Source organism: Camelus bactrianus, chromosome 10, assembly GCF_048773025.1.
Source record: "Camelus bactrianus isolate YW-2024 breed Bactrian camel chromosome 10, ASM4877302v1, whole genome shotgun sequence".
NCBI lineage: Eukaryota > Metazoa > Chordata > Mammalia > Artiodactyla > Camelidae > Camelus > Camelus bactrianus.
In genome coordinates this window covers 58,823,637-58,839,964 of record NC_133548.1, presented here as the reverse complement: position 1 = coordinate 58,839,964, position 16,328 = coordinate 58,823,637, and the positions used below count along the sequence as shown (strand labels likewise).

Below are 16,328 nucleotides of genomic sequence, written 5' to 3'. Positions count from 1 at the left end.
GGTAAAAGTGTCATTATATGCTGATGACATGTTACTATATATAGAAAACCCTAAAAGGTCCACACAAAAGCTACTAGAGCTGATTGAAGAATTCAGCAAGGTAGCAGGTTACAAAATTAACGTTCAAAAATCAGTTGCATTTCTTTACACTAACGATAAATCAACAGAAGAAGAAAGTAAAGAAACAATCCCCTTTAAAATAGCAACCAAAGTAATAAAATATCTGGGAATAAATCTAACCAAGGAGGTGAAAGAATTATACACAGAAAACTATAAACCATTGATGAAGGAAATTAAAGAAGGCTTTAAAAAATGGAAAGATATTCCATGCTCTTGGATTGGAAGAATCAATATTGTTAAAATGGTCACACTGCCCAAGGCAATCTACAGATTTAATGCAATCCCTATCCAATTACCCAGGACATATTTCACAGAACTAGAAAAAATCATAATAAAATTCATATGGAACCATCAAAGACCTAGAATTGCCAAAGCATTACTGAAGAGAAAGAAAGAGGCTGGAGGAATAACTCTCCCAGACTTCAGACAATACTATAGAGCTACAGTCATCAAGACAGCATGGTATTGGTACCAAAACAGACATATAGACCAATGGAACAGAATAGAGAGCCCAGAAATGAACCCACAAACTTTTGGTCAACTCATCTTTGACAAAGGAGGCAAGAATATACATTGGAATAAAGACAGTCTCTTCAGCAAATGGTGTTGGGAAAACTGGACAGCAGCATGTAAAACAATGAAGCTAGAACACTCCCTTACACCATATACAAAAATCAACTCAAAATGGATTAAAGACTTAAACATAAGACAAGATACAATAAACCTCCTAGAGGAAAACATAGGCAAAACATTATCTGACATACATGTCAAAAAGTTTCTCCTAGAAGAAATAAAAGCAAGAATAAACAAATGGGACCTAATGAAACTTACAAGCTTCTGCACAGCAAAGGAAAGCAGAAATAAAACAAGAAGAAAACCTACGGAATGGGAGAAAATTTTTGCAAGTGAAACCGACAAAGGCTTGATCTCCAGAATATATAAACAGCTCATACAACTCAGTAAGAAAAAAATAAACAACCCAATCCAAAAATGGGCAGAAGACCTAAACAAGCAATTCTCCAAGGAAGACATACAAATGATCAAAAAGCACATGAAAAAATGCTCAATATCACTAATTATCAGAGAAATGCAAATCAAAACTACAATGAGGTATCACCTCACACCAGTCAGAATGGCCGTCATTTAAAAATCCACAAATGACAAATGCTGGAGAGGCTGTGGAGAAAGGGGAACCCTCCTACACTGCTGGTGGGAATGCAGTTTGGTGCAGCCACTATGGAAAACAGTGTGGAGATTCCTCAAAAGACTAGGAATAGACTTACCATATGACCCAGGAATCCCACTCCTGGGCTTGTATCCAGAAGGAAATCTACTTCAGGATGACACCTGCACCCCAATGTTCATAGCAGCACTATTTACAATAGCCAAAACATGGAAACAGCCTAAATGTCCATCAACAGGTGACTGGATAAAGAAGAGGTGGTATATTTATACAATGGAATACTACTCAGCCATAAAAACCGACAACATAATGCCATTTGCAGCAATATGGATGCTACTGGAGAATGTCATTCTAAGTGAAGTAAGCCAGAAAGAGAAAGAAAAATACCGTATGAGATCGCTCATATGTGGAATCTAAAAAACAAAAACAAAAACAAACAAACAAACAAAAACAAAGCGTAAATAAAGGACAGAAATAGACTCACAGACAGAGAATACAGACTTGTGGTTACCAGGGGGGTGGAGGGTGGGAAGGGATAGACTGGGATTTCAAAATTGTAGAATAGACTACACTGTATAGCACAGGGAAATATACACAAAATGTTATGATAACTCACAGAGAAAAAAATGTGACAATGAGTGTGTATATGTCCATGAATAACTGAAAAATTGTGCTGAACACTGGAATTTGACACAACATTGTAAAATGATTATAAATCAATAAAAAATGTTAAAAAAAATCTCCTTATAATGAAAATCATACTATCAGTCTTCAGTGGTCACCATTAAGCTTGTAACAGTGTACTCTCAATAAAAGGGCCACTTTTAAATATATGTGGAAGTTAACATAGGCTTTAAAGATAAACCTGAAAATATACTTTAGATATAATACTAAGACAAAATATGATTAAGAACAAGACTCACATTGAGCCCTGTGTATATATATTATAGCCACGTTCCAAACTGAGTAAGTAATATTAATAATTTTGGGTAATATAGGAACAGTCTTGAAAACACACACCTGTTACTTCAATTTATTGATAGAACTCTCCATGCAATACTATAATCTAGAACCAAAACATTTTTCAGACCCTACCATCTTCTGCATAGTTAAATATAAATATTATGGGCTCTAATATGAAATACCTTAACTAATGAAGAAAAATTCAAATAATACACTTCTTATTAAGGAACTTTATTCAGATTTATATTCCAGTCTCTCCAGTGAGAAAATTGGGTGTACTGAATTCAATCCTTAAAATAGAATTCTAGCAAACTAAGAGCTCAAACCAGAGTAGTAGGGATAATCTGAGCAAGAGAAGAAGTTACAGATATCAGGGGACTGTGTTGCTAAAAAATGCCAAACTGCTTCACCACTTGTTGAATTTAAGAAATCAATAAATAATCTCTCTTTCTATAAAGTAATTGCTTCTTATTTCTGACTTTCCTCATGCTAAACTTTGGGTTATGTGCCATAAATGTTTAGCCTAATACATATTGACTTAATATCTATCCATATACTCACTATATTACTTCGCTGACAAAGCCTTCCCAGCCCACCACACTAGAATGCGTTCTCACGTAACACGCTCCAGTGACATCCTGTACTTCTTCATAGCACTTACCACAGTTGAGATAACTTTTTTTGAAAACAAAGTAACTTTTGTATGTCTCTTTTAAGTTGATCTTCCCCCTTAACTGTAATGTCCACATATATCTTGTTTCCCCTTATCCCTATGTTTCTGACACATTGCAGGCAATCTGAAACACCTGAAGAATAAAATGAGGGTAGGAAAGAGAGAAACAACGAAGATTCGAAGATTCGGAGTAAATACAGTTACAGTAACACTCTGTGGGCTCCAAATGGAACTATGAACACACTCTGAAATTCAGTGTGGTCCTGATTAATTCAGCGTCCCCTGGGCTTGAGAGTCTCTGAGATACAGGTCTGGAAAAGATGGCCCCATGCCTACTTTTTTCAAGGTTTAAAATCAAAAATGATCAGAACAGGCCTCCTTCCATCACTGTTAAGAGATACAGAATCCTTCAAGGCAACTCTCAAACTGGACTAATCACAATCCAAACTCTAAAGATCTAGTTAGAATCAAGAAACCAAAGCAACCTAACACATGTAATAAGTCAAAAGACTATACAAAATAAAGGATGATAAATTGAAAGCACTGTAAATTCAGCAGTCTTATAAAAGGAACCTGCTCAAACGTGACGATACTTGACCTAGCACTCTCCCTCTTTCCATACTTTCTTTTCCATACTTAAATTCATTTCACTGAATATTTTTCCATGCTGCTAAAAGCAAAATTACTCAAAATCTGCATGTGTTCACTTCAATTGATTCTCCTCAAGTATAATTATGAGAGAGAGAGCCTCATATGCAACTGATAATATCAGTTTATAATACTAATTTGATTCACTAATAAATCAGGCTCATTAACAAATGCTTATTAACTATACTCCTAGTTTCCCAAGATGAAACAGATTCATCTCATTCTAAACATGAAGACAAAAATGCACCAAAAAAACCTTAAATCACAACACTCTTTTAGAGGAGATCAGTTAGTAGAAAGAAAGCTAAGACAGTGATAAACCAAAAGACAATTTAAGTTTCACCCAGAAAGAGAAAGAAAAATACCATATGATATCACATATACATAGAATCTAAAAAAAAAAAGGACAAACGAACTTATTTACAAAACAGACACAGATTCACAGATACAGAAAAAAACTTATAGTTACCATGGGGGAAAGGGGGTAGGAAGGGATAAATTGGGAGTTCAAGATTTGCAGATACTAACTACTATATATAAAATAGACAAACAACAAGTTTATACTGTATAGCACAGGGAACTAGATTCAGTATCTTGTAGTAACTTACGGTTAAAAAGAATATGAAAACAAATATATGTATGTTCCTACATGACTGAAGTATTGTGCTGTACACCAGAAACTGACACACTGCAAACTAACTATACTTCAGTAAAAATATATTTTAAAAAATTAAACTTAAAAAAAAAGTTTGACTTCAGATCGATAGAGATTAAAACAAATCTTCAACACTATCGTTATGATAAAATATTTTAACACCCTTAATCGTCAAAGCATCAACTAATATTATGCATTACTATGTGCCTAGAGCAGTCCTTGGGGATGTAAATATATTTCATATTCACTACACTATACAAGTAATGCAAGAAATTGTACCAATATATTTTGAAAAGACTTTCCAAAAACCTTTTATTTAGCTCTTTGTTAAGCAGTCACTTTAATTAGCTCCCCTTCCCTAATTATCACCTACCACAGTGCCTGCTAGCTATTCAATAAATATTTAATGAATAAATTATAAATCTATTATCAAAGTCTTATCACATTTTTTTATCAAAAAGAGGAAGCCACCTTATATTCATTCACTCCATAGAAATGTTTGTTTTTGACAATCTATTGTCCAATTTAAGACACTCCATAAAAAATAAGAATACTCTGTTCTAAATAACAAAACAGATTCCAAAATATAAAAAAAAAAATCATATAATTATATCTGGGTGGAGGTGAATAAGCAAGGGGAAAATGATACGAAACGCTATCAAGCAACAGTCAACATCACGCAAGGCCCCGCAGGCCACAGTAAAGCCCGCACATCTCACTGAGATGGAAAACCACTGGAGCGCCCTGCGCAGAAGTGTAACAAGTGCTGATTCACAGTTACCAGGGTCACGAGATGACTGTTTTACCACCACTTTATAGACGAGAACACTAAGGTTCACAGAGGTTAAGAGCCTGGCTTAAGGTCACAAAGCTAATAAGTGGCAGGACTGAGATTCAAGTCCACGCTCCTCCTACCCCTTAACAATACCTTCCCAAACTCCCTGCTCAAGACTTCTTTGCAACACTTTCTTCTCCATCTCTTCATACCTCTCTGACTGCTTCTCTTCTTGTCCCACTCAAAAAACAAGCATTCCTCAAGTTGTTTTTTCTTTCTAAATTCTCTCCCTCTTGCCCTAAGGACCTCTCTTCCTCGTTGACCTACCACAGCTTCAACTTTCACCCCTAGTTCTCTGGTATTTAAACCTAAATTTCTAGCCCCACCTTCACTCTAGAACAGCAGCTCTGCATTTCTCAATGCCTCTTGGTCATTTTCCACCCAGATATGGCACTAGCTGCTAAAACTTAATATGCCCCAGAGTAGTCCAGTATATTTCACTGAAAATATTTTTTCCAAAGCACTACCTTTCCAGTATATTTCACTGAAAATATTTTTTCCAAAGCACTACCTTCCACACATTCCAATAAACAAGGCTTAAAATCTTAACAGCTTTGTTGAATTCTTCCCCTGCTTTACATCTGGGTCACTAAATCTAAGATTTCTATATATCTCTGCCAGATTAAGCTTTATGAAACAACTTCAAACATACTACCACGTGTTGGCAACCTTCAGTGATCGCCTACTACATCAAATAAAGTCCGAATTCCACCTGCCACTCCCCAAAGCATACCATATCCTGTTCTACCTGAATGTCTTTGTTCAAGCCATTCCTCTCCCTTATCTACCACCTATTTCTACCTTTTCAAATCCTGCGTTTCCTTCAAAGTCACTGAAATGCGTCTCTTCCATTAAGTTTCCCCTTACCTCCCAGCCAAATGTGATCTTATACCTTCCATCTCTCAAACCGCTTTAATCTGTACCTTATAATATTTATCTTAATGGAATTTACTACACGATAGTACATGCCTAATCTCCCCTCCTTGACTGTAAACTTACAATATAAGAAGTACGTCCCATTCATTTTTTTATTCTCCACCATACCACATAGCACATAGCACATACCACACAGCACACAGCACCCTGCAAATAGCAGACTCAATAAATAACTGGTAAATGAACAGAGGACAAATATTCCAATACTAACAGTTGAGATATTACTAAACCTAGTCATCAAATCTGTCTCTGCTCCATTTGTGTATATTTTTTCATAAATATTTATCAGCAAATAATCAAAAAAAATGTTTCAATGAGTCAAGAGTTCATGAAAAATAACATTTTCTAAATAGTACCTGAGTAGTACTGGTTATTCAAAATAATGTATATCACAGTGAATCGACTTGAGAGCTGGTTGTAAAGGCAATCAGACGGAAAAATCTGTCACCCCAGTGTGGATTTGGTTCCCTCACTTCTCCAGGTGGACTTCTCTCCCTACCAAAATGAGGTATTCTATTGAAGGGAGAAACTTTCCTAAATAGAGGACCACTCCTTTTGATTTGAAGAGAATTCTCTAACAACCAGGAAAAAGGAAATAATGCTGGCATTGAAAAATACTTATTAAGGATCTGAAGGCTTTTAAAAAATTTTTTAAATCAACCAAATGTCCATTTTAATAAGAATCTACTCACTGAGAAACATGAACAGCAATGGATCATCATTACTTAGATCCTATATTCCAATATTTATTTTTTGTCCCTGATTTATGATAAATAAAGGGGCAAACAACAGTAAAGAAGATTTGACCAGCTTTACTCAGATATATTTGCTACAAAAAAGGGTGAGTTAAGAAAGAATTAAGTATAAAACGTAAGCCTGCAACCTTGAACTAGAAGTAATGTGCTAGAAGGTACTTTGTATTCAACAGAGATCAGCCAAAAATAAAAAGTCACATACAAAAACAAGTTCAACAGACTCAAAATCTCTTGTTAATAAATAGTAAAATTCATCATCTAATTTCTCGTTTAAAAGGAGAAGACCTAATGACTGTTATACCTCTAAAAGGATAATAAGAAATCCTGTAAAAAAAAAAAAATTTACTTATTGAAAAGAAAGAAAAAAATGAGCCCCTCACCTCCACCTCTACGTAGGCCTCAGGCAAAAATGAAAGGGGGATTAGTCCACCTTATTTACAAATTCCATGATCTCCAAATGTCAAGTAACCCAAATATTCTTAGCAGTTTATATTCCTTAATGACTTCATTGTCTCTCTCTCTCTCTCTCTAAGAAAAAACAAAAACAAAAACAAATGGCCTATTACCAAAAACTTCGAAAAACCCATTAAATCAATGCCTTGTAAAAACTCAGTGCACACTATGTGCTCAGAAGCACTCCACATATTATGCTCCACTTAATCCCCACCAGGAGTTAAATTTCACCATTTCTCCAATGGTACAGGTACAAAAATTGAGACTTACAGCAGTTATGTAATTTGTCTGAGGTTATCCAACTAGTAAGTAGTGAACCAGAATTCTAACAAAGGCAATTTGACCCCAGAATCCAGGATAAGTCAATACAGAAATCTGAACAGCAACTTGTAAGCAGAGTTAAGCTTTTAATGTTTTGTAGAATTCCCACTTTTTCCACAAAATAAAGCCATGTGAGAGAAAAAAGAAAAAAAAAAAAAAAAAACTCCGTCCATATCACTGAAATGATTTCACAGTCAGTGGTTTCGAAGTTTCACAACTAAAGACTGTCCATAAGTTGTTCTTTTATTCCTAAGAAGTCCAACTCTTGCTTAAGTGTTTATTCAGAGTCTAGGAGCAATGAACTGACCCTTTGTAATCTAACAAGTCTGTTAAGATTATACAATTCAAGGGGAGTAAATATTAAGTAAACATCTTTCATAGTCTGAAGAAGGGTGTGAACATCTAAAGGTCAACGAAAAAATTCTTCTTTTCCAAAAGTGTAAATGTTCTACTCTGAAGTCAGCTAACAGTAAGTGCCAGTACCCTAATCTGGAGGTCCTGTGGAAAGACACAAGGAAAAGCATAAGAAAGAACCTTAGAGCCACCTGAGATAAGTGAACAAGTTTTCCTTCTTAGCAAAGGTACCTAAGAATTTGAACAGATAGAATCCATCTCCCTAAATGGGCAACTGTGTATTCCCAATTTGCCACAAAGTACCTAGGGCACCATGCTTTCATTAATTTTAGTCGGAGATAAGGGTTTAAACAGTTCAACAACTGTTTCACGTGAATGTGTGTAGCGAGGGGTACCACTTCTTATGAATGTGTGGCGATAACTAACACCCAATAAAAGATAGCTTCCTGAAATAATTTTTGGTACAGGCAAAAATTGTTGGCATATAGTACATGTTAGATTCTTTAAAAAAAAATTACATAAAGTGAATTCATGGTGAGGATTGATGTTTTTATAAACTGTGAAAACACAAAGATTCACTGTGAAAAGGAATAGTTCATCTATATTTCAACATGGCTTAAGCATTAGAAGGTGACTACTAAGAACAGCTGGAGATACCAAGATGAAAAAGAAGCTTAGGAGCAGATGTACAGAGGAAGAGAGTAAATCCGAAAGGAACCAAGGGAATCAGCTTAGTATAACACACATGACAATATTTCCAATGTAAAGCTGATATACAAGACCCATTTTATAGGCTCCAGAAAACACTCTTGATTAAAATTTTCCCTCAAACCAGCTTCCCTTCAAAACATCTCCTTGATGGCAACAGCATCCATCAGACTTGAAATCCTGGAAGCAGAAATAAGTCCTCACACTGCCCCAATATTCTTGGTCTGTAAGTCCTGTTCATTCTTCCTGTGAAATGGTTCTATAACTGTCCTTCCATTCTCTCTGGCACTGCCTTAGACCTGCCAAATACTATCTCCTCACTTCTGAATTATTCATGAGTTCATTCATTCATACCTGCACTCATTCAGACACTCACTGAAACACTTACTGAAGTACTGTGCTAATTCTAAATAAAAACCACCGTTCTAACTGGAGATAGAGACATAACCCATAATGAATGCACTATTTTAATAATAGCAACACTTTATGAGGGCCCCAAGATGTGATAGCTACTATTCCTACACACTATTATCCCATTTAAATCCTCACAACAGCCCTAAATGATGGGTATAATTATCTTCTGCAAAGCAAGGAGACTAAGGCAAGGTAATTTTCCTATAGTCACACTGCTAGTAAGTTGTAGAGTGGGATTCCATGGGAACTGATTCTTTCCACCACTTAAATGAATCTACTGCATCAATTCTTAAACAAATCTTTCCAATGCAGTCTAACCATTTCGACCAGATTCATCATCTTAAAGCACCATTCTGTACTTGTAACCCCTTTGTTCAAAAAAAATCTCAATGGCTCCTTTAGTCTGGACTTCAGTCTGACTTTAAGCCAAAACAAAACAAACAAATACAAAAACCTAGAACTAAATCCTGTCTGTTTCCCTTACTAACTCTGAATCTTGGAAATTGCTTGATGTCTCTAATCTTCATTTTCTTACCTATGAAATGGGGCTAAGAAGACGGAGTTGTGTAAGGGTTAAATAAGAGAAAACATGTGAAGGTCTAAGCACATGAGTGTTCAATAAATAAGAGTTGTGATCGCTCATATGTCCTATACACAAAACTTCTGTTTTAGCCAATCAATATACATACTGCTTCTCTTAAAAAACTGCTTAGATTTCTGCCTCAATTCACACTATTCTCCCTCCCCTCCATTAAGAGTAAGTAATTCTATAACTATCCACTACATGAATCAATGTACATCCTTATCTTCAAGGCCCAAGTCAAATGCCACTTCTTTCAAGAAGCCCTCCCTAGCGACCCTCAACAAATTTCACACCTAACTTAAGTGCCACTGAGGGAACGGGGAAGAAAAAAATGCATAATTATTCAAGATCTATTATGAACTAGAAAATATGATACATCTCCAGTGCACTATTTCACTTAATTCTCACAGAGAAAGACACAGTAACTTGCACAAAGTCAAATAGCTAGTAACTGACAGAGCTGAGATCCTTTTTAAAAGTCCACCCACTTCTTCCCACACCACCTTGTATCTTGGCACCTGGGGTTATACATTTAATCAAAATTGGCCAACACTGACAAAGAGCAAAGGGTTGCTACAAGCTCTAAGAGACCCAGCCACACATACAAATATAACCAAAACAAAACTGTTATGAAATAATGCTTATCCGTACCACCTGCAATGGACTCTGATTTTCCTATTCTCCTGTTTCACTTAAAATAAAAACTGATCAGTTCCCACCAATTTTATTTTACAAACACCCACGAACAGCGACCCAAAGTCTGAAATACCAGCTGTATTTCAAATACAGCTACAAGGCCAAATAAGATGGAGGATTTGTCCTCAAGTAATATTTAATCTACTTGGAAATATAACAGTAAAACACAAACATTTCTTGACCCACATGCTCCAAACCCACCTGCTGGAATAGAAGAACCCATTTCCGGTGGCTCTCCTGAACTTCCCTACCATGGAACATAACCAATAAATTATCTAGGCAGTAGACATGAAAAATATCAGACACTCTACAAATAGTTATTGAATGAATCAATGAATAAATGAGGCCCAATAAAAGAGGGAGAAATTACATACCATGAACTCTTTCCCCACCTACATCACAATCCTCTAAGGGCAGGCACAATCTCTTTGCACTATTGAACACATCAAGAGCTCAGCCATGTTTATAGATATTCTGTTTTTAAAAATGAGCTACTGACCGGCCACAACTCAGGTGGAATTGCAGATAAACATGGATCTTTGCCAAAGAAAATCAAGGAAGACATTTCCAGCTCTAATAATTAAATTCACTATCTACTTCTACTCTAGATCCTTACTATACAAAGTGTGGCTCTGAGTCCAGAAGCATCAGTATTACCTGGGAGTTTGTTACAAATGCAGAATTTCAGGCCCCACCCAGACCTACTGAAATCAGAACCCTGATTCTAACAGGCGCCATCAGCATATTCCTAACATGCATTAAAGTTTGAAAAACATTAGTGTACATGACACAAATGAAACTGGTTTCTGCAATCTCAGAGAAAGTTATCATTTCTCTGTTATCTCTATAATAAATAATCAGACTTTTCAAGAAGTACTGCAGATATGGCCATAACACACCTTCAGGAATATTAGGGTATAAATCTAAATTATTACTCGATGAGAAGTAGGAAATTGACCATCCATTTTATACTGAATGGAACTGTTAGGAAACATACAAAAATAAATATTGCTGCCTTCTTAGGACACAGGCTCTACTGGGCAAGAAAATGAGAGAATGAACTTCAATAGCCAGTGTGATAAATCATTAATACCAAGGATGAGATTATTGAAAAAAAGAGATGCTGGTGACAGCATTTAAGAATAAACTTCTTTAACAATTAGCAGTGATACATATACATATTTCCAAAGATTCTCTATTAAAAAGCCCAAACTTAGGTTTCCCTACATATAAGGTTGTGTAATAAAGGAGCTACCTGACATAAAGTCAGATTTCCTACTCATTTTCACTGACTCAAAGACTCACGGAGCAAAAGCTCAACCAGGAAATAAAACACTTCGCGAACTTGCAAAAGTATCTGTAAGACCCTCAAGCCACAATCCTGTCATCCCAAGCTGAGACAAGATTTGAGTCCACAGAGACTTGATAACAAATATGCCCTTAAAAAATTGTTTTTTGAGAGTTGGGCGCCAAAATAGAGGGAATTAGATGAGGAATGATTGCAGGCCATTTCTTATTGCCTCGCTGACCTACAAACATCTCTCCACCACAGGGCAGGAGAGAGGAAAAATAACGCAGGTCCCTGAACTCACAATTTTAGGTGTCCCAAATTTAAAGTTGAGACCCCATCCTCTCCCCAACTACAGGCATTCAGATGACAACTCAACCTCTGATTCCCCTCCCCCTTCTCCCGTCCCCCGTAGGATTTAGGATATCCGCCCCTCACGACCGCTCCACAACCCACCCACCCCAGTCAAAAACTCCCTGACCCCTCCCAATGAGAAGTTAACACAGGGCGAGTGCCCCAGGCCCCTCCGGAGCACTGCTGCACACCCTGGCCCAGCCTCCACACTAAACTCATCCTAGGGGAAGGGCTGATGGGTCTCACCAAGTACAGAGGGGCATAGATCTTCAGGGACTCCTCCAGGGCGCCCCTGGTGATATGCACGAAGGCGACCCTGCAGGAAGGGTGCCAAGTGTGGCCGATCTCGTAGCAGTTATGAGGGATGGACTTGCTGAGAGCCGCCATGACGAGGAGCCGCGCGCTGGGGCCGGGAGGGAGGGGGTCGAAGCTCGGGAGGGAGGGAGGAAGGACAGCTAGCGCCCAACCGCCGCGGGCTCGCCGGGCGGGCCCGGGGGAGGTGCGGAATACAGGCGAAAGGTCACGCCAGCAGGGTTACCCTGGGCCAAAGTCCTCGGATGTCGAGCGCTCGGCGTATTGCGGCTCGAGGGGGCGGGGCGCGCGCCGGGGAGGCGGGGAGAGGCGGAGCGTGCGCGCTCCCTCCAGCGCGCCTTGGCAGGGTGCGCGCGCCCGCCTCTCGGAGCCCCGCTGGGCGTGGGGAGAGCAGAAAGGGAGGAAGCCGAAAGGGAGGGAGCCGGGCGCGCCTGCCTCCCGCCTCCGCACTCCCCACGCCCCGCGCGGGCGCGCGCGTGCTGTGAAGGATGCGCGGAGAGGTGACTTGGGTCACGTCGTACTCCAGTCTCTGTCCTCTCAAAGCCCAGCCAAGTAGAACTGAGGGCAGTGGAAGAAAAGGATTAAATGTCTTTGTTGGGAGCTGGTGGAGGAAGATGGTTGCCAGAGGAGAGCCTGGACAACTGTCTTCCTCAGAATTGCCAGCTTTCCTGCCCTAGAGTGCCAGGTAATAAACAGCTAAGGCTGCCTGCTGGTTGGGACCACACTGCTCTCCATTGCTGGGCTTTCTAAGCTCTTCAGTGTTTGAGAAGGCTTGAAAAATTTGTTAGCCATGTTCTTGCACTTCCTGTATGGGGAAAAGGCAGGAGGTCATCCTTTCAAAACTCTGGGCTACTGAACAGCCCTGTCTACAGTATCCTCACAGTTGCTGATCAGCCAAATAAATAACCTAGCAAGGACTCAAGTGCCGGAGGCACAGAAAGCCGAATTGACAGCAAGTGCTTGTAGCAAAGTAAAGGATTTTTGCAGGGCATCAAGCAAGGGTGTGCGAGCTAAGCTTCAGATCCACTCCCACCTGGTCTTGAGTTAGAGGTTTCTTAAAAAGGAAAAACAAAGCGGCTGGGATTAATCATCATCTTGAGACATTTCTTAATCGTAGTTTCGTGAGTCAGGATGTTTCTGGTTTACCATTCTCAGGCCAGGTGGTCCATGGATCAGGGGTCTGTGAGCTCATCTTGCCCTGGAGAAACAACCTGAGTTTGTACGTCAGTGATGGCATCTATATTAGCAATCAGTACCTTAACCATGTTATTGACAACAGCAGTTTTCCTCATCTGACTCTGGTTGATTAGTTCAGTCAGCACAGGATTGAGGTCAGCGGGGGATAAGAAAGGGAATTAAGTTTTAGATAGATTAATCATAAACTCAGTAAGGGAACTCAGTTTTAGGGGGACTCGGCTTCAAATAGTATATGTGTAGAGGCAGCAGTGGTCTTAGAACTCACACCTGGCTAGAAAAACTAGGCCAACAATGACAAGGAACTTGAGTGGTTTATGAGTCTTACAACCCCTCTAAAATGTCAGTTTCCTCACCTATAATAACCTTCCAGGTTCCTTGGAATTCTAAATTTAGTTTCTCAAAGCAGGCGCTTACTACTTTTAGAGGAATCCGATTCTAATCTAGTCTTCATTCATTCATTCTACAGATATCTACTGAGCACATGCTATTTTCCAGGCACTATTCTAAGCTCTGTAGATTCAGATGTGAACAAGAGAGAGAAGTTTCAACCACCCCTCCTTCTCCCCCTCCCAGTGCCACAGAGCCGGAGCCAGAGCTCAGGAGTTATAGTAAATGATGACATCACCAAAGTATTTCATGATAGGAAAATAAGGAAATCTTCTACACAAGAGGAGATCAGAAAAAGAAATAAAACTGTTATCTTCTGTTTAAGGGGAGAGAAAAAGACTGTAGAGGAAGCAAAGCAGATCTTTGGGAATGACACTGTTGATACTGCAGAGGATCCCTATACATCTGTTGTGAAGTTGCTACCTCCGAATGATTGCTAATCTGCTCTGTATGATGCCACATGAGAAACAGAAGAGTCCAAGAAAGAATTTATATTCTGGGCTTCTGAGAGTGCACCTTTAAAAAGCAAGATTATTTATGTCAGCTTTAAAGATGTCATTAAAAAGAAATTTGGAGATATTAAACATGAGTGGCATGTAAATGGCATGGATGACATAATGAAGCATTCATCACTTGCAGAGAACTTGGGAGACAGTGCAGTAGTCTCACTTGAAGGAAAACCCTTATAAAATGACAGTCAAATGCCATCTGTGTGGTAAGGAACTTCCACTTCTGCAGCTCAGTCAACTGGAATAGTGCTGGGGGTTGTTTTGGGTTTTTCCCCTTCACTAGTTGGCCCTTTCAAAACAATTAATGAAGGAAATACCATTCATGTAAGCAGCCTATCGGCGATTGCCACTAGACTGTTTAATACTATTACTTTTATGTAGAACCCAAGGAATGCTTTCCCAGAATACTGTAGACGAAACAACTAGTTACGTGCCTCCCTTGCAACAAGCACTACAATGTACGTGATTGTCAATGTGAATAGCTTAGAATACTGCAAAAGTTAAGCTAATTGAATGCCTTGAAAGTATTACCCACTGGTCAAATGGTAAACTTCATTCAGTCTCATTATAGTTGCAGTTTGCAGTTCTGTGAGGCACGAGCATTCATACACTTCGCCCACCTTGGCAAGCCTATTTTTTTGACATGGCAGCATGGATATAACACTAAGCACTGAAGGCACTTTTTTTGTAATGAATTTAACCCCACCCCCACCCATAAAAAGAATGAGTAAGTTGTGGCAACTGTGTCAACTTATCCTAGTAGCGCAGTGTTTATTTGTGTTACCTGCATATCTTCTTAAAAGAAATAGCTGTTATGAATGCTCTTGTTTTCCATTGAGTATACACTACTAAGTCGTGTTTGTACCTTTATGTTTACCATGTGAGTCTTTCAACACTGAAGATAGGTTGACTTATCAGTCATGATGGCAATTTCCATATAACTAAACCTTAAATGGAACAATATTTTTGAGATCAAACTCCCCACCCTCACAAGAAGGCTGTTGTCACAATAAAAATTGTAACATATTACCAAAAAGGGAGAGAGGGAGAGAGGTGTCTATTTTCATACAACCAGCATTCTAGACGGGGAAGAGGAAAAAAATAGGCAAGAAATAAACAAGATAATATAAAATAGGTGTATAAATATGAGACAGTATAAACTAAAGATAATAAAAGAGCATTGCTCAGATTGAAAGCCCAAAATAATAGTGGTGAAAAATGAAGTTTGTCTCTCTCTTGGATAAACATAAGCAGTCTTAGGCTAAAATGGTGGCTCCGCACCTATCAGGGATCCCAGACACCTTCTGACAGTTTGCTCTGCCAACTGTTACCTGTGATTTCCCTCCTAACTTACGAGATGGCTGCTTCACCTTGAGCCATATCATCCACATGCTAGCCAGGGAGACCAGCAAAAGAGGAACAGAGGAAATACTTCCTCTCTTCAAGAAAACTCCCCAGAAGATCTATGCAAACCACTTCTTACAATCCACTGCCCAAAACTTAGTCATATGGCCATACTTAGTTGCAAGAGAGGCTGGGAAATGGAATCTTTTTTTTTTTTTTTAATTGGTTGTACAAATGCCCAGCTAACGCTTGGAGTTTTATTACTGAGCAAAATGAAAAGAACAGATACCACCGAGTACCAGAAGTGTCTACCATAGATCTACCCCTCTGGTTGCCCAAACATCTGGGAACATCTGGGTACATCCTTTTGCCCACAGATAAACACACCCTTTCATTCTCAAGGGAGACAACCTAAATTCCCATGCAGTAACCCTATCCTATTCAACATCCAGGATCCTCCGCAGGATCAAATACAACTCTCATGTTCAAGTTATCCCCCACCTTAACATACCCCAAAACAATGGTAGTATAGGAACAAGACAATCACAATTTTTTAAAAATTACAATTCAAAATATGCGAGGGTCAGAAACACAGCATAAACTTGTCCACAGGTTATTATAGGAATAGTGATGTAGGCTT

At 38.7% G+C, this 16,328-nt stretch overlaps 1 protein-coding gene and 1 pseudogene across 12 annotated transcripts in view; one reads left to right on the top strand and one right to left on the bottom strand.

The window, feature by feature from the left end:
- The window catches only part of TMEM135 (transmembrane protein 135), a 271,164-nt gene that overhangs the window by 203,254 nt on the left and 51,582 nt on the right, over window positions 1-16,328 (bottom strand). For 4 of the 12 annotated variants that reach the window (XR_012509763.1, XR_012509762.1, XM_010973381.3 and 1 more), the window contains exon 1: window positions 12,186-12,544. The exons of 7 other annotated variants lie outside the window; for them this stretch is intronic. Coding sequence is in view for 3 of the 5 variants with exons in the window: in XM_010973381.3 (XP_010971683.1) it covers window positions 12,186-12,326 (141 nt within the window). In the remaining 2 variants the exon portion in view is untranslated. Of the gene's footprint in view, window positions 1-12,185; window positions 12,546-16,328 lie in introns of those variants that run through there. One more of the 12 variants, XM_010973382.3, reaches the window with a different exon arrangement.
- LOC105083603 (cofilin-2 pseudogene) lies at window positions 12,325-15,692 on the top strand (annotated as a pseudogene).